Raw genomic sequence first — 21956 nt, 5'->3', positions numbered from 1 at the left:
GGTGATTTCTGCTGAGCACTCAAGATTACTTAGAGTCTGACAGTAAAAGAACCTAGAGCAAAGAAGGGGTTGCATCACTTACTGTCTGTGTGTTTTGCTTGCAAACCTGTTAGACTCACTCTGTCCCTTTAGACTTTTCAGTCATGCTGTCTCCTCTGCATTTGTGATATAGCCAGGACCCCCCCAAGGTAAAATATGGCAGAAGTGAAATAAATTTTGTTTGTTCGAGACTTTAAATGACCTCTTGGTCAGTGGTAGAAAAGTTCCAGCTCATTCAAATGGCTAAATACTGTTTTCCAAACTGTTAGTCTGCTAGTGTCCTGCACCACGTGAATACACGTGAGGTAAGCCAGTCCTGCTCGTCGTTCATTGCCTCGGAATCTCTGGCTTCCATGTGTTAAGTGCAGAGAAAGCTGCAGGCATCTGGTGCCTGCAGAAGGCTGGGAGAACCTTGCAGTTCAACCTCCGGTGTGGAATTGTAGCAGTCCTCTCCTGGTTCACCAGTTCAGTATTGTATCTGTATTACGCAGTCCTACAGGTGAAATTTCCTTGAAAAATGACCTTCCAAAATTTTAGCTTTGTTTTCTGAGTGTGAATTCAATGCTGCTTATTTTCAGGGCCACTCAATGGTTAGTGTGAAACGGGGGTGGACAGATCATGGCAACTGTGATTGCTTTTGAGAGGCAGACTTTTGTAAAGGGACTGGTGGTATTATATTAACTTGCACAAAAGTTGGCCTAGCAGTCACCACAATGAAGGAGTGAGACTTGTTTCACTTCCCTGTGTAAATGGTTGTCTTCAGAGGAATAGCTAGTAGAAGAAATCTATGTATGTGTTGAGTACGCTCTTCTCTTCAGCTAATGAGCGAGCGGGAGCTGTTCCGAGGTTGTGATCTTTGTTGTATGACATCTGCACTTTAAGGGGAACAAATCCGTGATTTGAGAAAATGCTATGGCATCTGAGTAATCCAGATCTCACAGGTAAAATTCAAGAGCTGTCCACTGTGAAGATTGAAAGATTGCTGAACCTACTGTAGAATGACCTAAAAGATCTGGAAGCTTTCCTCCCTTCCTTCAGCGAAGGCGTCACGTGGAGCGCAGCCCTCCTCTTTCACATTTTGGCATCCTAGAAGCTGGATGGTGAATTTGGAAGAAAATTTAATCAAGCCTTAACATTGGGGATTGAATGGAATCTGGATCTGTAGCCAGCCCTCGAGGAATCTGTATATGATTTACCATTCCTGCCTATTTCCTGTTTTTTTTTTTTTTTTTTTTTTTTCCCCTCTCATTTGGAAACACTGTCATGTGCCGTGCACTTGGGGGCACAACAAGCACAGCAGGAATCTTTTGGATAAAAGCAGTGAAGAGGGTGCCAAAATGTGACTGTTCTCAGAGTTACTCTGTGAATCTGACCGCTCAATCCGCAAAACGACACACTGGGGAGCAAAGATCCTGGCAACTTTGTAAGAGGGCATCTCAACACAGCAGATAGGCTCCAAGGACTTTCAGAGCTCAGGGACGCTGAGCCACAGCACATCTGAATTCCCTTGGTGTGCAGGTATCAGATCACCTCACCGTTGGGTGAGGGGGGATGGAGAACTCCCATTGATCTCACAATCTGCGTTATCTTTCTTTGATTACATCATTGATCATATCAACTGCAATACGTTGGTGAGAGCAAGTACAGGGAAGGCAAAGAAGAATAATTTTTGATTGCAAGATCTTTTGGTAGTTTATATTTTAAGCAGTGCTGGCCTCCTACCAGCTGGAGGCAGCTCAGATCTCAAAAGCAAGGAGCTCTTCCTTTTCTAGCGCCACTCACCATTATGCCTCGTCGGGGCTGTGTGATACGCCTAGTAACTTGGATTTGGGATGCTGAGGCAGCCTGGGAGAAATGTCGGCTGAAACATACGGTATAGGGTCTACACGTGACATTTTCCTGAGGGGAAATCTCTTCCAAAAGATGTGGCATGCATTGGGTATGGTAGCACTCTTTTGATCTTGGTTTTATTTTAGTAGGATAACAAGATGCTGATGTTATACTACCAGGCGCTGCTTGTTTACATAATTACCTCTGATTGCTTTTTGAACAGTGCACATTTAAATTCCAGGAGACGCTGACATTCTGTAATGCGCCATGTAAGTGATTTCAAGATGTATTAAACATTGCTGCGTTACCTGCAGCAACGCTGACCCCATTTAAATAAAGCAAAGCTCGACGCAAGCTCGGCCCCAAATGAAAATGAACAGTCTCTCAAGTCCTGACTCTCCGTGTATCACCCAAATGGATCCAGTCTGCCAACCTTTCTGGTGGAAGCCTGTCATGCTTCATTCAAGTCCTGACCCTGCAAGGGCCAGTGTCCAGACCAAACTGTGCGTTTTGCTAATCAGTATCTTTTCCTTTCTTAGAGGGCGCTAAGTCTGTGCGACCCAGTAAAAAGCAGCAGTTGTAAATGGGAGCCAAAACATACCCTGCAGCAGTGACAAATAACTTCCATCCCCTGGCTCTCAGTGATCTGTAAAACTTTTATATAAGAGAGTTCAATCAGTGACACAAATCCTTAATTAAATATTTATCGTGTGAGCTGCAGATGTGAGTGGTGCCAAACCACAGCCATGCCTGGATGATCTGTTTGAAAAACCCTCTTAGAGAAAATGACGGCTTTTGAATCTGTGCCACGGATTGAAGAGAGTACTTTGTGATCTACGTCATAACGGGGGCAGAGGCTGCTCTGCGGATGGCAGCCCTTGAAGTCATTTAGTAGATCCCTCTGAATTCAGAAGAGGACAGCCTATTGTTCCGAGTAAGCACCTTCATTAAGAAAAGAGGCTATCTAAAATTAAAAGAAACCAGATAAATTATTTTTAAAAATAATTAAAAGTAGAGATGGATTTCAGTGACTGTATTTTAATTTCTATTAGTCTTTAGTATTAAAGGCCAAATGACCCAAAGTTCACGTCTGTTAAACTCTGTCAGGACCTTTGGGAATGGTATAAACAGCCTTCTGCAGTGGTCCTTGCCCTTCAGCCCTATTTGGTTCGTTTGGCTCCTGGGAGATGCCCAGTGGAGAGCCTGTCCCTTCTGAGCGCGTCTCTGCACGCTAATACATCTTCTTGAATGATCTGTTAGAACTGGGGCTTTGCTGGTGTTTCTGCAGCTTTGTCTTTCTGTGGCGTTTCAAAACACATGCAGCAGGTGATGCTGTTGCAGAGTCATGGGAGCGTTACGCCGAAGGAACAAAACTGTAAATAAATAGGACTGAGCTCTGGAGAACGCAATAACTGCCACTTGTTTGAGCCACTTGAGTCTGAACTTGGTTTTGCAGGCTGATGCAAACTAGAATAAAGTCCAGATCAAAGACTTGGACTGAAATCGGGTTGTAATCTCTGCTGCCAGCCCTAAATAAAGATTAGGATAGAAACAGCTCCAGAGTTTCCATACGGATCCGCACTTGGCATCTTGAGCCTGGTCATTCATTTCGACTGAGCCATGAACCACAGATAGTAGGAGATTACAGAGTTTGCTTTAAAATTCAGCAGCTTAAGCTGACAATGCTTCTTGTTTTCTTTTGTCTGCGAATGCTGATTAAAAAGCCAGAGCTTACATTCCTAAATTCCCTCGGGAAAACGAAACTTGCCACTCTGCAAGGAGAATTTGAGAGCGGCAAAGTCCAACTGTCTGTAAGAGTGCTTGTCTGAATTTCAGGGCTTTATCTGCTGGACGGTAACCAGATCTGTGAGGCTGAGATCTCTAACAGCCCCGTAAGATGAAATCTGTAGCACATAAAGAACACCATTACTATTCTTTCAAATATGTTGTGGCTTGCAAATGATATGGTCTGAAGGGTGAGCATTCTACCTGCTCGCTGCCAAAATGACTTACGCAGAGTCCAGCCTCTGTTCTCCTATCAACCTGATGGCAGCTGCTGCCAGTACATTTTTCTTAGGAAATCTTACTTAGATTTTGTGGGGAAGAGAAGCAAGCTGGGATAAAATGTCATATGGGCAAGCTCCCTTGTGTTCCGTGGGCTGCCACTAGCAACGTCAGAGCACTCTGTCAGCAGCAGTGTAAATCCTCTGCGACCTCTGAGCTGTGTGATTTCCTGAAGCAGGCTGCTGAGGGGGAAATATGGTTTGATGGGGAAACTTCTTCATCGCTCTCGAACAAATATTTCATTCCCAAGCAGCAGAGGCTTTCATTATCTCTGTGGGCTTCAATTATTACCTCTCCCCCCAGTATTCGCTGTTTTCCAGGTGGAGTTCTCATTGACTTTATTTCCCTGACCTGATCTGCACTGTGCGATTGTATTAACTGATACAGAAACGTGGCACCACGTTGTCATCTTTTGCTTAAAGCTTTCCATAGCACTAGAGCCATAAATCAGGGGAAAAAACCATTCTTACCTAGAGAAAATATTTCCCATAGCAGCACTCCGAAAGACCATACGTCACTCTGTGTTGTGTAAATTTTATCGAAAATAGCTTCTGGAGCCATCCATTTGAGTGGAAGTCTTGCCTGAGAATGAAGAGACACACGCGTTGCCAGAGCTGTTGTTACTCATCTGCCCAAGCCCGCGGGGAATAAAACCCTGAGATTAGCATTTCAAGTTTCTTCCACTTACATCTCCTTTCCGTACGTAGTCAGGGTCTTTATAAATATCCCTGGCGAGTCCAAAGTCGCAGATCTTCACCACGTTGTTCTCCGAAAGAAGGATGTTCCTTGCTGCCAAATCCCGGTGGATGCACTGTGAAGGAATGAGGAGAAGCGAGATCAGAGGGTCTGCCCGGACAACGAGCCACCACGAGAGCTGAGAGCGTGAGCCCTTCTTTGGGAATGGAAAGTGAAATTAATTTTTGTTGTGAGCAGGTTAGAGAGGGAAAATGTGTGTGGGAACCTGCTGCAAATATACTGTCACATGCAAAAGAGAAAATAACTCAGGGAACAAAGTATTGCAGTTAGTTTTCTGATTTTTCCCTGTGAAATAACACTCATAGATACGATGAGGCGAAGGGAGTGCCGTTTTCCACTTAATTGTTCTGCGGCAAATTTGGGAGAGGTCAAAAAGCAGCTGCGGCTACATTTGCAAATGCAGTCCTGTGAGCGTGTGAGACTGGGGTAACTGCACCCAGGGAATTACTGCGCTCGTGGTTTCTCTGTTACCCTGGTAGCTGTGTGGTGAGCGCAAGCTCTCTGTTTTGTGCGTACTTTGGTGTGTGTATTGCATTTAGTTTACTTCAAAAACAGGTGTTCTGCAGGCTACAAACATACTTTTTTTTTTTTTTTGGTATTGAAAAGTGGTGCTAACTTTGCTGATCTTACTGACAAGCTAAATAAAGAGCTGGATACTCGCTCTTCATTTTTCAGTAGTGCTTTGGCTGACTATACTAGAAGGATCTTTTTCTATAAGAAGCCTTTTCTGCATTTATTTCTGAGACAGTTCCACAAATTGTCTTACAGTCTGTACCCACTCCTTCCATCTAAACTCTCATGTTACAGGTGCCGGTCCCTGGAGCCAAGAATGTGATGTAGCTCCTTCAGTGCTACTTAGTGCTTATCCACCAGAGCTGATGTGATCTCCAACACTTCAAAAGAGCAAAAAGCAGATTACTCAGGCTCAAAAAGTGTATTTGGATTTCTTTTTTCAGATACTCATGATTCTGTGAATGAAGTTCAGCCCTGACGTTTTAATGAGCTCACTTTTCGGGAGGCGAGAAACTCCATGCCTTTTGCCACTTGGAAACTGTAGCAAATCAGATCCTCCAAGGTCAGGGGCCGCTTGTAGAGGTCCTCAGCGTCTAGGAGAGATCACAGACAGAGGAAGACACTGCAGCAATAGCTACGAACTTTGTTGGCACTGGTGCCGCTTGCGTGCTGATGACCCCAGCCCTGCATCTGAGTATTGTTATGCAGGTTCTCTACTAGAATTACAGCTCTGGTTTGGGAACCACTGATGTAGAGGCAGAAGATAAGATGATTTTGAAAGTTCTGTCCTACATTAATCATGTCGTTTGGCTATGGGGAAAACAACATCTGGGGATAAACGTGAGGAAAAATATTTACAGTGAGTGAGTGATGAGAATGGGGACAGACTGGCCTCACAAATCTTCTGGTAAAATATTGCTATGGCTCCTCTTACAGAAGAGGAGCAACTTTTATATGCACAGGTCATTGCAAATCTGTTTTTGTGAGAAAGCTGGAGTGGGGCACAGGCAAATGAAGGAATTTGTGATTTCAGGAACGAGTCAAGCTGCGTAAGGGCTTATAACGCGTGTGACAGCGTGTGCGGCACTAGCCAAGCTAACAGAAATCTTTACAATAAAAGATAGGAGATCAGATGGGTTTCTTTTACCTTCTTCATCATCTTCTGAATCACTGTAGCTCTTATCTTCAATAAACCCTGAGCTGGCAGAGCTTCCTGTGCTGGCTACGCTCTCCAGGCGCCTCTTGATCAGTTCGGTCAAGTCACTGTTGGACTCATCCAGACTTTTCTCTGCTTGGTCAGAGTTTTCCTGGGACTAGAAGTGGTAGGAAACTGATTTTTAGCTTTGGATCATGCAATGCCGGGGGATTCAACATATGTAACAGAATGGCATATGGAGAAAGTGTCCTCTGGAGATGAGCTCAGACCATGGTGGAACATCATGTTCAGCTTGGTTTCCTATTTGTTAATACAGAACCTCCTGTTTCACTGGTAGCAATATTCCACCGTAAAAGTTAGCTGGAAGCTGCCTGGGTGAGACTGATAGATGAGCAGAGAGAGGTTGTTATTCTGTACCTCTTGCTTTCTTAGGAAAGCACACTAAAAATCACAGTTCAGGGTATGTGCATGATGTGCACCAAAATGTATCTGTCTCACCCTGTCCTGGGGAGTGAGACGTAACCAGTCCCTGCAATTCATTAAAACAACAGTGGGAAAAGAAATTTTGAGTAACTCTACCAGGAAAATCTCCTTCTCTTACAGCAAGTACCTTCTGTACTTCTGTGCCTGTAGTCAATAACTATAATAACAATAATAATAATAATAATAGAATCATCTGGGAAAATAATCCTGGGGAGGCTGCAGTTTCTGGCAAGCCTTGGGTGACGGAGCCCTTTCGCTGCTGTATTTGTACAGTGAGGAGGTGGTCTCGGGGGTGAGCCTAGAAACAAAAATCCCCAGGCTGGGGTTGTATTTTGGGAGGGTTCGCCTTCTGTAGTTCAGCTCATACCACTTTTTCACTACTGCTTTGTTGCTCCCCATGTGCTGGGTGGTATCTTGCAAGTAATTCCCTTTCTCTCTCAAATTTGGGTATTTGCAACCGATTCTTTAGCAGGCTAGAACAGAAAAGGATGGGAGTGAGATCCTACAGGGACAAAAAGTTTCCTTTTCTCGCTCATACAAATTGAGATGTGGTGAGGAAATAAAGTGCCGGTATAAATACCAAACTGCCTCAGTGCTAACGCAGAAAAACATCCAGCTTGTGTTCAGGGGTTGTTAATTCTCTGCCGTGTGACTGTGAGAAGCCTGACATTGCTTTACCTTGTATGCAATGAAGTCTCCTCGTTTGCCTCGTAGGTAGTTGGACAGATTTCCATATTTGCAGTATTCTACAATGACCATTAAAGGACCTGAAAAGACAGTGAAAGTCAAATGAGTTTTGACGCACTGCAAAGCACTTAATACTAACTTATCCTCACAAATCCCCTTCAAAATCAGTAAATACTGGCATTTGTTATACAGATGAAGAAGTGAGGAGACAGAGGAGTGACACTCCAGAACTACAGGATCAGTAGTGGATACGGAGAGAAGGAAATACAGTACTGAGTCTTAGTTTTCCCCATTAGATGGTAACAGTTGGTATTTATTCCTTATTTATAAACAAAGGAAACTTCAGAATGATAAATTAGAATATACAGTCTCATATGCTGTTAAGGTTGTTTTACTCTATACATAGATCCGTAGCATGGACCGGTCTGTATTTTTCCCTGCTGCATTCACAATTGTTTGTTTGGGTGGAGTTGGGGCCACTCGGGGCAATAAAAGTAGGCAGGATCATAGATCTAAATCCAAAGTTGCAAAAATATCTAGTCTAAAGTTTTTGAAAGCCTGGAAAGTCCTATCAATTTCTTCCTTTCTAAGTTCTGTACAAACTACTGTAGAGTTCTGTGCAATTGCTGCTTTTATACAATTATGTGTGTTTTTAAGATCTGCTTGCAAAAGGCTTTTATGTTTCAGCGTGAGCTATTAGGACAGGGAAAATCTACATTCTGTACCTTTAGCATAATCACTGCTTTTTGTACGCATCAAATGGAAGATGGTGAAATTGTGGGACTAGAACGCATGTAAACAGGTATTATTATCAGTCCTAAGCAACCAGACTTTGATGTCCAGAAAGCTTTTTCTGCCTAGGAGGTCCATAGTTCAGCCTCAGCAGTCTGAACTTCAAAGGGAAAGAGCTGAGAGCTGCACTGGGCCCTTTAGGCGCTGCGCAGAGCTGCCTCCTCCCCAGAGAATCATAGAATCATACGATTCTTTGGGGAGGAGGCAGCTCTGTGCAGCGCCTGTGTCCGGCTGCGCTGGAAACGCGCGTACAGCCTTGCTCTGCGGCCTGCCCCTCAGGCCATGCGCAGTTCTGACCGGTGAGGTGGAGAGTGGGGGAGAGTGAACCTTAGGGATTCTGGTTTCTGCATCCTGCCCGAGACTGGGTGCTGCGCACACTTTGGAAGTGGATTGTCCCCTTCAAAGGGAGATGGGGAATTCTAGCAATAATAACCAGTAGATGGCTGATAATAGCGTTGCCGGGCTCTGTGGTTGTGAAGTCTTACAGCACTGCTAGGCTGAACGCACACCTTTGGGCTGTTCAGGGCTTCCAGTTCCTATCGCCTACAGCTGTGACGTGTTCAGCACCTGCACCTGCACAGCGACTGCACCACCGCAGCCAGCCCAGAGCACGCACCGCCGCTCGCCTGGGCGCAAAGGCAGCCGCGCTGGGGAACGTTGTTCTGAAGAACCTACATTTGAACATCCCTCATGGATGCCCTGAGGAAATGCAGAGTCCAGTACAGCTTTAATGCTCCAGTTAGTGATTTATTCATGTTTTTGAAATGCTTCCTAGACGTGGCCTCTCCATATTTTATTTCCTCATTGTAAAGCGTATACTGTGCATTAGTTCTAACTGCTTAATGTCACTCAGCCAAGGTGTTAAAATTTGTTCTTTGTTATATTGTTAAAATAATATATGTGCATACTTAATATCAGTTTTCATGGGGAATACCATTACATAAAACCTAGCAAGGAAGGAGAAAGCACTGCGTTCTGCAATGGCATTTTAATAGTAACCGTTATCCCCGTGTCTGTCTTGAGAGCTCGAGGCTATTTTTCTTTGGTCTGCAGTTGCATTGCTCAAAGGTAAACAAACCAGCGCCTGCCCGGAGGCTCCTCAGAGCCCTGCCAGGCCGTGCTGCACCACTCTGCTCTGTGCACCGCTCCCCAGAGTAAGCGGTGGTTTTCCTGGGCAGCTAGCAGGGCAGAGCGAGGGCTGCCTCTTCACCCGGGAGGGCAACCAAGATGGAGCAGGCTGGAGAACGGGAAGCTGAGGGACTGCCAGGAGAAGCTGTTCCTCAGAGGTTGGACAGTCACGATATTTGACCAGTTACTGAGAGGTGTCCTACTGTGCAGCCAGAACTCTGTGGCTTAATTAGTGCTTTGCTTAAAGACTAATAAGCTCTTCGTGATGCTGCCGTGCTTTAGCACCTGTTTGTATTGGCTTGACCTCATTGACTTGACAGCAGAGGAGGATCACCAGCATTGACAATGTGACTTCCCCTCTGCTCCCAGTCCCAAGCAAAGGCTATGTGCTTATGCATCTGAATTTTAACCCCCCCAGCTAAAGCTGGCCATCCTCCCATACCAGCTTTTGGGGTCTGCAGCGCTACAGCAATTTCTGCAAGTTCCCTGTTCACGGCTCCCAGATTACAGCAGTACCTCTGGCTGCTGTCTGCTCCTTGAGGAACTGGGAGTATCTTGCTAGAGGGAAGATATCTTTCCTGGCATCCTACCAAATCTACCCCTCTGAAGGTTTCTTTCCCCGCCGTGACTGGACAACTACATGTTCTTTGGGAAAAGGATAGCTTTCAACTCTCAGATGACAACAGATGTGTGCACCATCTCTCTTGCTCTTCCCTCTTCATTTATTTTCTCTGTTTTTTTTTCTCCTCAGCTCTCCTGAATCTATCCTTTGGGGTTGTTTTGAAGGTTCCTTGTAAGCAGTAAAGAGGCATCTTTGAGAGTTGTTACCTTGAAGTTAAAGCATAGTATGGTAGCAGACAAGGATACCTTTATGGGAAGGGATGTTTTAGCGGCAAAAGTCTGAGATTGATGGAGTCCTTTGTTTAAGTCTGCACTTTGCAGCAGGTTCTTTATATGATGTACAGCCCATTGTGCCAGCTCAGCCCTCTGGAAGTCCATGCTGTTGCTCCGTTCAGGAGCCTCAGGCTTCCTGTGCACTGCACAAAAAATGCCTGCGTTTGCCTGACGAGTGAAGTGCTTGGGAAAGGAGGAGGCCTCACGGAGCTGCACAGCCTGGTGCGTCCTCCTGATAAGGAGGGAAGAGGAGGGAGAAGAACCTTTGAAACGGTCAGTAGTGCCTACGTGCAGGAATTGGGCACCTAACTGCAATTAAGGATCCTCCCTCCCTTAAATCCATAATCGCTTTGTAAACAAGCTTACGAAGGACAGAGAAAAAGAAAACAGACAAATGATGGGAGAAGACATTTGGAAACCATTGACGAGATGTGGCCATATTCTGCAGTAGCAGAAGCTCTCCTGTGAGCAGAGAGGTAGAAATGTGTGTGCTTGCATTAACCGCATGAGACTGGGACTCCGCCACAGATACATCCAAACACCCCAGTATCTGAAAAGTGTTTCTTCTCTGCTCCTTATTTACTGAGGACTTCTCACCTCCAGCTTTGGTGCAGGCTCCCAGCAGGTTGACTACGTTCAGGTGATGACCTATGTGAATGAGGATCTTCAGTTCAGACATTAAAGCCTTACATTCGTTCGTAGTTGCACATTCTGCTTAAGATAAACAGGAAAAAAATCATCTTTACACAACAGGATATTTTTAACAGGACACAGCAAGATCCTGTTTATACTTGGAAACAAAAACCACCCAGGTTACTTGCGGTATCTTTGCTTTTCAGACTCTTAAACAGATAATAATTCATCCGTTTCATTGTCTGTTGACCTTTATGAAGTGGTATAGCACTTTATCTTTTGGGTGACTCTTCCTTTCTCTAGCATGGGTTATGGAGGGTTACTGTCCCGTGGGAGAACCCTCCCCCAAAATCAGACACCGGAGCCTTTGCAAGGACTGAATTTTGCAAGAGTAGCAAAGGGACAAACAACCACTCCAGGCAACAACAGCACACAGAAGAATGTGCTCCTCTCTCTAACGGTGATGTGCAGTCTAGTAGGACTTTTTTACAATACCTCAGAATATTGTTTTCCACAGTACTGAGTGACTCTCCACTGCAGGGGGATGGAGGAATCCAACACATCTGTAAGTTGGGTCCCCAAATGTGCTGGAGAATGTTCAGCATTACTAAATCTCAGCCCTGCGAGATCTCATCAACCCAAGAAATAAATTTTCCAGCAAAGCAGAGGGGGCTGTAATTGTGTGCGAACCTTGAACTTGATGTATTTTAACAAAAGTGGCTGTGTCCTGTTTCCCCTGGTTTTGCCTTTGCATCGTGCAAGATTTAAATATGAAGAAACAGTGACGTAACAGATCATTTGATGTGACAAATGTAACCCCTTTATCTGTTTGTCTTTCACCAAATTGTGTCATAAAGAAGGAGCTATTCCCAGCCCAAGATTTCTTCAGTCATCAGTGTTTGTAGATGTGTGCGTACGTGGGTGGTATTACTCCTGATTTACCCTGGCGTGAACTGGAACACGCTTGTGGTGAAACCTAAGCAGACCAGCCTCAGAAGTGTTTCGCATAATCTTGCACATGAAGTTATAGTCTTCAGCCCAGAACTGATCCCAGCCTGCTTCATGGAAATGAGACATAATGCTAGAACTGCAGTAATGCAGACCTCTCCAGAGTTTTTTTTTTTTTTTTCCTTTTCCTGAATGGATTGACTCAAACTAGAGAATTTGCTTTATTCAGGAAGGGAATTATGGGCATGTTAGTTGGGGAGGGGCAGGTTAGAGCAGGAGGCTGCTGCCTCCACTGGGGGTGGAAGGGGTAAAATGATGGAGGAACTGTCAGATAGTTTGCTGAATATGTGCAGGCAGGGTAGAGTTGACATGAGGATCATTTGGGAAGCACAGCATGGACGTGAATGAAAACGCAGAGCTATCTGGGGCAATAAGTTTTGGATGGAGAAGGGAGCATGTCTGGATCGGGGCCTCTAAGGTCTTTCAGGGATCTGGAGATGGGCATGGAACAGAAGAAACAACAGTAGGAGAGAAGATGATCTGAAGATCCACTGACTGATGCAGAGAAGGGAGCCCAGATTCAGAGGAGGTCCAGACAGGTGAAAACTGATGTTTTTGAAATTTCAGAGAGGTGGGAAGTAGCAGAGCATCAGGAAAGGCAGCTAGCAATAGAAGTCAAATACGGTGATAGAAGTTCTGGAATCGTGGCATTGCAGGGGTTAATACTGCCATGCAGCAGCAACGCGGAGCAGTGTGGGCTGTGAAAAGCCATCCAGTGAGCATGACTGTACCTTTGAAAAAATCCTAAGTGAGCAGTGAAAAACCTCCAGCCCAAGGAGTGACTGTACTGGCTGATGCATTTATTCATAAGCTGTCTGCAGAGGCTTTGTACGCAAATAGAATATGAAAGAATAGTCTCCAAGTTCCCCCCTTCCCCACCGCTGAATGGTAAAAGCTTTCCTTAATTTCAATAATTGCAAGCAAGTTGTCTCTTAATTCACTCCCTTGGCATTGCCTTTTTTCCAGCCCCTTGAACTGTTCTACATCTGGAAGGGCTATGATCGAAGGCTTGGATCCAATTTCAGACTATCTAATGTAATTACAGTCTGTAATCTGTTTCCCTCCTAACCCCACAGACCTGGAAGCCGCTGTTTTCCTCCTCTAGGAATACAAGGCTTAATCAGCAGCCCAGCACGGAGCCCACTTGTCATTTCCTACACATTAACATCCACTGTATAACGGCTAATTGCTCCCATGTGACAAACCCACTCCCTTCTGAACACAATGAACTTGGGACTGGTTTGGAGCTGAGAACTGGAAACCTCATTGCCCACAGGTTCCCTGAGGAGTCTTGCGAGAATCTCAGAGGGATATGTACCTTTAAGCATTTTTACAGCAACTGTTTTGCAGGTTGAAGATTTATCAATGCCAAAAGCAGACGCCTCCACCACCTTCCCAAAAGCACCATGACCCAGTGTTTTACCTAGAGAAGCAAGAGTCAAGAATGAGCCAAAGGGGACTTAATGACAGTCTGCATCAGATAAGAGGGAAACGTGCGTTCTCAGCTGTGCAGGAAATACAGCACTCCGGTGCCCAGGCACGACGTAGACCGACAGTCAATAGAAGGCTGTATCGCATATTTGCAGTATACGGATATAAAGGGGACGATTTATATCCGTATGACTTTAATGCAATACAGTACGTGATAGAACAGAGCAGAATAAATAAATCTGAATTCAGCTGAAGGTAGGGCTGAATTACATACCTATGGCTTAAGGGTAAAAACATTACACAGAATTGTCCTGAAGCCCAGGAAAGTCAGAGTTTGGGTTAAACGTAGAATTGTGGAACCCTGGTCTCTCATGAATCACACTCATGGAGATAGCCAGCTAGGCACTCAGACACTCAGAACCTTTAACCCTTCAGTTATTGACGTTTGTTTGATGTAAAAGCTATAATAAATGGAATTTAAGACTATTTTTTCTTTATTTTCCCTTTCATTTGAATTTTCATGCCTAGTGTGCTCTGAGGGCTCTGACCCACAGTGCAGACCAACGGTCTGTCTCGTTGGTTCTGCTAGTTTGACCCTGTGTCCCACTAGCATCTCATTTTTTGTGTCTTCCTCCTCTTTCTGTGTTTTCCAGCTAAAGCACCAAGAGCACACACATACAGATCTGTTCCCTGCACTCCTCATTGTGCACAGATGTTACTGTTTGTCTATAAAACACAACCTGCTTCTTACATTTCCTTGCTCCATCATCCAGTGAGCTGAGCTATGGAATGAAATCTGGTTTATTTTTTCCTGGTAGCTCTTTACAACTCAATGCCAAGTTCAAGTGATTCATAAGGAATTGATTACTGGATGAATTGATAGATTTCTTCAAAAGATTGTTCACTGAGGGGCTGTTACCTTTCAGACTGACTTCTCTTTCCCCATTCCTCTGTGGGGGTGAAATCACACTTTTGGCAGGGACAGTACCTGCAGGTACCTTTCTTCCCTGTCAAGAGTTTGGCTTCGCTTCCCGAAGAAAGAAAAAGAAGTGGTAGCTATTTTGAGAGAGACAACATCTTTGTTTTTCTTACCAAATCCCTTGTTTCACCCCCTGATAAGGATGATTCTGAATTCTGTGACTCACTGCCAATTTTCCCCAAGGGTGGGAGCACACTGGCACTAAACGAGAGGCTGCTTCTTGGGTTATACAACAGATGCAGCGAAACTGAGGAGCGTTAGGAATCATCATTCTTTACAGCAGTAATACCCAAAGCACTCACCCAGCCGCAGCCTGTCTCTTGGGAACTCCCATTTGCTGCTGTCGTAGGGAAGACGGTCGCACTGCTCGTCAAGAGGCATTTCCTCTGGATCCATTATAATTGACAGGTATCCTGTTTTAATGTCTGTGGCATCAGGCTAAAAACAAGGCATGGAGAAATTATTCACAGTATTTACCCTGCCGTTCTAATGGGAGAGAGCTGTTGTCTGCAAGACCAAGTGCTGGCTGGGGAGCTCCCTGAATTCCACACTTGGCTCTGAAATTTATTCTGAACCATGAATGCATTGCTTTCAGCTTCCTGCCTCTCTTTTTTTTTAATATCTGAGAAAAAAATGTTTATTTGTGCCTGCCGCTCATGGGTGTTGGGAAGAGTCACTGATAAGAGTGCTGGCACGCGCTCTGAGGACACAGCATCTATCCCTCTATCTGTTGAAGGACAGCAGTGCATTTCTGTGGGAACTCCACGAGTTGCACTTTCTGGTGCACTACGGAGCGTTCTGGCGTTTTCCTAGTGTTTTGTTTTGCGGTCTTGGTTATCCATAGTTTCCTACTTCATGGCTAGTGCTTATTACAGTTCAAAATCGAGAGAAAGCTGGTGAAAACTGCTACTTCTAATGCTGCTAAGTGAGGAATTGTGATTTAGTGGGTCCTGTGAGCAGACTTGCAGGGGTGTAAAATGTAACAGGAAATTCACTGTGGTCCACAACTCTGTAAAAGTGAGATCAAGGAAGAAAACATGAATCCAAACACTGCGTTTGCAATAGAAGGGGAAATTTTACTCAAGTATTGGGATCAGCTCTGGGGCTGCACTTTGGTGAGCTGCAGAGCAGAGCGCTGTGGTTGCCCTTCTGTTTACTGTTTGCTTTAGGAAAAACAGACCTAAATTCCTTGGAACTTTACTGAAACTGTACTTTTTTGAGTCAGAAAAGAGAGGTGAAAGAATAGGAGGACTTGGAGACAAAGTAAACTGTGTGGTTTGAGCTCCTTTCTAGAGCAAACATCCTAGGATCTTTCTGAAAACAGGGCCCCCTTTAATGCCTGTGTTTCAGAGCAATCTTATTGGACAAGCGCTGAAATCAAGCCCTCATTTTAGGGTATTTAGATTTTTTTTTTTTGGTTTGTTTACTAATCCTGCAAGCCAGTTTGACTCATAAAGAGGGAGGACGCTGATTTTATGGTACCATGGAAGTCGGTAGAGATCTCAAAAGTGCAAGTGATCTCTCGAGAAGTCAAAAGACTATCAGCAGAAATCTTGGACTGAAATTTTGCAATTTTTCTACCATTTGTCCCAAATATTTGTCCCTAAACTCTGATGCTCTGCATAAACTGGGCCCAATCCCGGAGCCTTTGTGCGATATGGAAGCTCTCTTACTTTTCTGAGTTTCCGAATGAACAGGGTCAGAAGAAGCCAGAAAAGAGTAGCAGCTAGGCCAGTGCAGACCAAAATGATGACTTCAATGTTGGATTTCTCCTCAGAACCTGTAGATTACACGTACGACCAAGTTTTAAATGTAGCCCAAGCCCATGACTGAACAATAGTTCCCCTCAGCCCAATACAATGTCTGCATCTCACCTCCACTTGGACCTCACCTTGTATTTTAATGAAGGCGGATGTGCTGTCTTGGCCCATGTCATTGGTTGCCTTGCATTCGTAGAGCCCTTCGTCATCCTTTTTCACTCGCTCGATGACCAGGGTGTTATTTTCCATGGAAATTCCTGTTGTAAGGGATTCTGGTTAATATTATCACAATAACCTGGCTGCCTACAAATGCTTTTAGGAGACAGAAAGCTGAAAGTCGGCTCCCGTCCATGCAGGCCTGGTACGCACTGTTGTTAGGAGACAACAGTGTTGTTGGGAAAAAAGGGAACTCGGAGGAATTATTGGAAAAAGCTGATGTCTTGGAGGCTGTGGGAGGTGATGGGAATTCTAGCATGTGGAACATGGAAATCAGGTTATGCACATCCCTGGAAAAATCACTGCGTGGAGCAATCCTGGATTCACAGGCAGTGGGGGCTGGAGGTGGAGCGGGAAGAGGGAGGTTGCCTAGATATGACCTATGTGAGGCTTTTCTACATTTCATTTTTGTGATTAATTTTCCATATTAAATTTTTCCTGATTTGTGGCAAAATAACTGAGAGCTCATCTGTTTCATTAGTCAGGGATGTCCCTGCTTCTTGCAGGGGGGTTGGACTAGATGACCGTTGAAGGTCCCTTCCAACTCTAACTATTCTATGATTCTATGATTCTATGATTAAAGATGCGTTTCGGGCAGAAACAAGGAAACAGGTCAGGCTTTGAATCCGAAAGGCAAGAACATTTTGGGTGTTCTGCCTATGAATCCTGTTGTTGTTAACAAGAGAACTGCACATAACTTTCCATGCACTGTGCTGAAATATTTACCCGGAGGTGTTTTTTCCAAATATTTTATTTATGTTTCCATTGGTTGCATGAGTTACATGCTTGTCCCTCTAGAATTATTTATAAAATTTTAGTAGCTATAAAGGGTTTCTCTCAGAACAGTCTGATCTGAATTATGGATGATCCTAGATGTCCTACCTAGCCCAAGATGCAAAATTAAAGTCACAAGAGCAGCTGCTGGTTCCCGCAGCACGCTCGGGAAGCAAGGACACTCACCTGATGCTGCTGAAATGGGGTACCCGTTCTTCCTCCACGTAATCTGAGGTTCGGGCGTTCCGCTGACTTTGCACTCCAGAACGATCTTGCCGCTGATGTTAACTTCCAGATCCGTCAGGTTTTGTATCACGTATGGCGCTGCCTTCGCTACAGTCACAAAGGAAAAAGTAAGAACACAGTAAGACTTCAGAAGGCACCTCCATGGGCTGTGCCATCTTCTCTCCTTTGGCCACCTGCATGGCTGGAAGTGGCAAAGGTTTGCTTGCTGAGTGGTGGAAAAAATCCTCCAACAATTAAAAGAGGAGTGGGTGAGTTGATTTGGCTTATTTTCAAACTGACTAAGCTTACATCCAGCTTCAGCTCAAACCTCCTTCAGTTTCTCATCCGCTGAAGAAAGCAGAGGACAGTGAGTGGGCAGAGCAAATGCAGAGTGAATACTAAAAAAGAAAGGAGGAGGCAAAGAGGAAACAGTTCTGAGGATTTTGTGTTGTGCTCTATCATGAGTGCAGTTATCTCCTTAATACAAAGGATGTTAACCTCCAGTTATGTTCATTTATAAAAGGTACAGGAAAGCAATGAGTAAAATCTCAAGCACAGCATAAAAACCCCATAAAACCTGCAGTAAAACCTGCATCCACCTGATGGATGTTCCTACATTTAAAAGACTTTGCTTAGGGGAAGGAGGGCTGGTTTGGAGGGGCATTTCCACTCGTTCTCTGGAAGAATTGCCTTTCTGACATGTGCCAGACAAATAACAGACCCCAGTCATTCTCAGAAGAATGTGATCAAGGTTCCAGTTCTCCCATGGATGTGTTCCCAGTTTAGCTGTGTTTTTCTCATAGCCATTGTGTGTAGGCGTCTACGTAGGTGGAAATTTGACTAAATGAGTAAAAATATCTGCCAGGGAGAGAAAAGTGAATTGCCTGAATGCAGAGAAAGCCCGGTGCCTCCATGTCAGATGATGCTGACAGGTGGCTCCAGTACCGGCTGTGGGGACAAGCCAAACCACTCGTGCTCTGTAATACCAGGGTGAGATTCTTTCCCTTCCTCCGCGCTGCAGGAAGAGGCAGGTGCTCATGCCATTTCTTAAAATAAATCACCTCCCACTCAGGTATCTGAGCCCTGCTAGCCACAGCTGTGGTGTGGGCGAGCGTTTTCTCCCCGTGTGTATGGAGGGCGAAGGGACTGTGAGTGTTGTTGGCTGCCCGGGGTGGGAGACCACATGGGAGATGTGCTCTTTCGCTTAACGAGGATGACGCCAGCGCTGCATGGCCTGGTTTTTACCTGTGACAAGTGCTCACGGCAGCATAGCCGTCCCTTCAGTGTCTCATTACCCATTAATGTAAGCGGAGAAGCCAATTTGGAAATCACTGTCTAATGCGGCTTCTGAAGGACTCGGTCTTCTGCACCCTCACTTGCTGCTGTGTAGTTCAATCCTACTCCATTTCTGTGCTTTGGGTTTTTCTTCCCTGTTGGAAGATAGCTAGTAAATTCACCCATTCCTGTAGCACTTTTTCTTCTGCGAAGGCTTAGAGCCGATCACTCACTTTCTTCACTGTGAAGCAGGAGAACCTTCACTAATTTTCAGTGAGTTTCTACCAGAAGTGTCCTGCCCTTTATAGTCACATAGCCAAAGAAACCAGGCTTCAGGATTTGTAGTGTTACTGTTTTTATAAAAATAAAGGAAAAGAGTTGGGGGGTTGTCTATAAGTAAGTAAATACCTTCTGCTTTGAAAGGCTTCAAAGGGAGCAGCAGAGGCACAGCGTTTCTGCTCTAGCAGCAGAACGACAGCACGTCCCGCTGCTGTCGTCTGTTGGCAGGACCTACCTCGGACCAGGAGCTGCGTGTGCTGCTCCAGCGTGTTGGTGCTGTTGTGCTGGTTCTGGGCTCGGCACTTGTAGAGGCCGCTTTGTTCCTTCGTCACGTTAGTAATGACCAATGTCAAAGAAATGGAGTATCTGTGAGTTTTCTGGATCACTGAGTCGCTAGGAGCCGCCTCCGAGGAGGGGTAGTACCAGGCCAGGTGGCTGTAGATGTACTTGGAGGCCCGGCAGGTCAGCCGAACATCATTTCCCACGATGGTTGTGACTTGGGGGTCTGTTTGCAACCCAAACGGCACATCTAGGAGGAAGAGAAAACATGTTTACAATTAAGTCCCAACTGAAAAGATCTTTGGCTGCCCGTTTGCAACTGGATGGTCAGATTTCAAAGACCACCCATAACGGAATGAGTCAATTTAATGAGACCCACATTTGCATGTGCAACCAGGCGCCGCTGCTTGAGAATTAGGTGAGCAAATATCCCTCCGTGTCCCAGCGCTGACCTGTGGTAGCCTGGCCCTCAGCATTCTTGTAATTATATTTTCAATTAATGAAATGTAAAGCGCATATATTGAAGGAGTTAATGGACTAAGAGAGTTTCATAAGAGAAACTGCCATCCAGGTAGCCAGATGTGTGCATCAGCTCTTTCCATCTGCAATCAGTGCTTGAAAGCATAATTGCATAAGAATAGAGAGACCAATTCCCATTTCTCAGAAGTAAGACGCTCTTTCTTCGCCACTGAACAATCTTCCCAATTCTCTGTTCTTTCAGCTATGCCAATATTTATTTTCATCACATTTACCTTGGTGGATATTTACTTGATCACTGAATGGATTAACTGATTTAATGATGTATAAGTCCTTGAGGCCTTTCTATTTAGCAGAGAAATACTTTGAGGCATAGATCTAGCCTATTCACAAAAGAGTAAGCTGTTTCTTGCTGTATTTTTAGTAACTTTTCACTCCAGAAAAAAAAAAAAAATCAATTTTCCTGAGGTAGTGAACTGAATCCATTTGAAGACAAGAAAAAAATGTTTCTGAGTAGAATGCCAGAGTCTGGTCTACAGACAGTTCCTCGTCATGCACGAGCCACCAGAGGCCTACAATTAAATTGTGGCTGAAAGAGAGTCTTTTCCCTTTTTATTCCGTTAGTTTCAGTGATCTGTCCCCCCGGCAGACTTGAATGAAAGTGCATGGATAACCACGGTGACCTGGAATGATTCTTCTGTCTGTTAGGGCGGGATTTTCCAGCAGCTGAGAGTTAAGAGGAGTCCCAGATAAACGTTACCAGGCCTGGTACAGGGACGGGACGCTTTGGGAGGAGTTGCTTTGGATTTCCTTCTGAACACGAACAATGTTTGCAATAAATCAGATAGATTGTTATCCCAGTACCAAGCTGCTAGTGAGATGCTTTCCCAGGCTGGGATGAAATGGCTGGTGCCATTTCTGCCTCCTCCAAATGGTGGAGGACAGAAGTTAAAGGAGAGCCAGCATGCACGGCACTTGCAATCCAATGGATTCCACATGGGAGCTGGAATTTGGCCGGGGCTCACACTGCAAACGCTTGCAAAAAGTCCCGCCGAAGCGATAGCTGAGCTTAAATAGCAAGGCTGTTGAAATAACCAGCGTGCCTTATAATAAACCATATATTATATAAAATATAGAGCCCTGAAGGAGCTTTCAGATATGATTAAAAATCTCTCTTCTTCACAAGTCATCTGGAATAGAACCAATAAGCTTTGCTTCATGGTTTTTAAAGACTGACACCAGAAATGTTTTCCAAAAGATCCAAAAAGAGAAGACACCCCTCAGGCCACAGCTGTGGAAATAGTTATTTTTCTTTTCTTTCCTTTTCATGAAATTTCAGTTTACTTTATGTAGTGTTTTGTTAGGCTCAGTTGCTCTCTTGCTTGCTCAGTGCTAGCTGTACGCTCAAGCTGACGTGTGTCGTACATCCGTTCCTCACATCTGATGTCCTGAATCTGATGGGTTAATTCCAAACCCTAAATTGTGAAGGACACTCGATAGTTTCCCCTTGCTGCTGGACTTCACCAGTGCAGGGTTTTTTCTACCAACTTAACATTCTGGGAGCAGAGAACCGGCTTGTTTTTCTTATCGTTTCTTCTACTGACATTTTTTATTTAGCATTTTGAATATTTTTAGCTGGAACCTTTGCTATTCTCTTCCATCTTGTTAGCCTTTCAAGAAGCTCTTTCAGCTGCAATAGAATATTCATTGATTTTCATTACAGTGGAAGGAAAAAGAGAGAGAAAAAAAGTCTCTCTTGCTCTACTCTCTCTTTTCTCCTCCTACCTGGATTATCTGGGGAGTAGCTGCAGCTTTGGGAGTACATTATAAGTCAGTTCATCTCTTTGACTACTTTGCTTACACAATCTTGAACCTGAGCAGTGATTAACTTCCTCTCGCTGAACAGATACAGTGTTTTATAAGACTCCTAATAAGTTGGCTAAAAGAATGCACAGTGGGGCCTTTTCTCTTTTATCAGCAGTCACCAAACATTTGTCTTTCATATTGTATTACAGTGTAGTAGCCGCGAATTTCACTCTCGACCGTGCGGGATTCCATGGCAAAACAGGGAAATAAGCCATTGGGGGAAGGTAAAAAGTCAGCATAAATCAAAAGAAAGTCTGGCTCCATTTGTATTTACAAGGAATTAATTGGTTTTAATTTCCTGTGCTTTGCACAATAATCTGTGTAATTCAAAACTTCTGCTCTTTCCCAAATTCCATCCCCATGCCTGGCAGAGTGGGGGGCTGCCATCAGTGGAGAGAGTGAGAAAAAGAAA

The 21956-nt window shown here is 44.6% G+C and overlaps 1 protein-coding gene across 2 annotated transcripts in view; it reads right to left on the bottom strand.

Annotated features, from left to right (window-relative positions):
• Nucleotides 1-21956, bottom strand: part of LOC104477618 (vascular endothelial growth factor receptor kdr-like) — a 120278-nt gene that overhangs the window by 14264 nt on the left and 84058 nt on the right. The window contains exons 13-24 of one of the 2 annotated variants that reach the window (XM_086756182.1): nt 19158-19451; nt 17330-17476; nt 16285-16410; nt 16067-16173; nt 14696-14831; nt 13302-13406; nt 10940-11056; nt 7520-7608; nt 6350-6515; nt 5698-5795; nt 4622-4744; nt 4404-4515 (exon numbers count right to left, since the gene is read on the bottom strand). In XM_086756182.1, the coding sequence (XP_086612308.1) occupies nt 4404-4515; nt 4622-4744; nt 5698-5795; nt 6350-6515; nt 7520-7608; nt 10940-11056; nt 13302-13406; nt 14696-14831; nt 16067-16173; nt 16285-16410; nt 17330-17476; nt 19158-19451 (1620 nt within the window). The remainder of the gene's footprint in view (nt 1-4403; nt 4516-4621; nt 4745-5697; nt 5796-6349; nt 6516-7519; nt 7609-10939; nt 11057-13301; nt 13407-14695; nt 14832-16066; nt 16174-16284; nt 16411-17329; nt 17477-19157; nt 19452-21956) is intronic. The other variant, XM_086756183.1, reaches the window with a different exon arrangement.

Source organism: Chlamydotis macqueenii, chromosome 11 (genome assembly GCF_036417535.1).
Source record: "Chlamydotis macqueenii isolate bChlMac1 chromosome 11, bChlMac1.mat, whole genome shotgun sequence".
NCBI lineage: Eukaryota > Metazoa > Chordata > Aves > Otidiformes > Otididae > Chlamydotis > Chlamydotis macqueenii.
The sequence above is the reverse complement of the archived record's forward strand: the minus strand, read 5'-3'. Positions and strand labels throughout refer to the sequence as shown.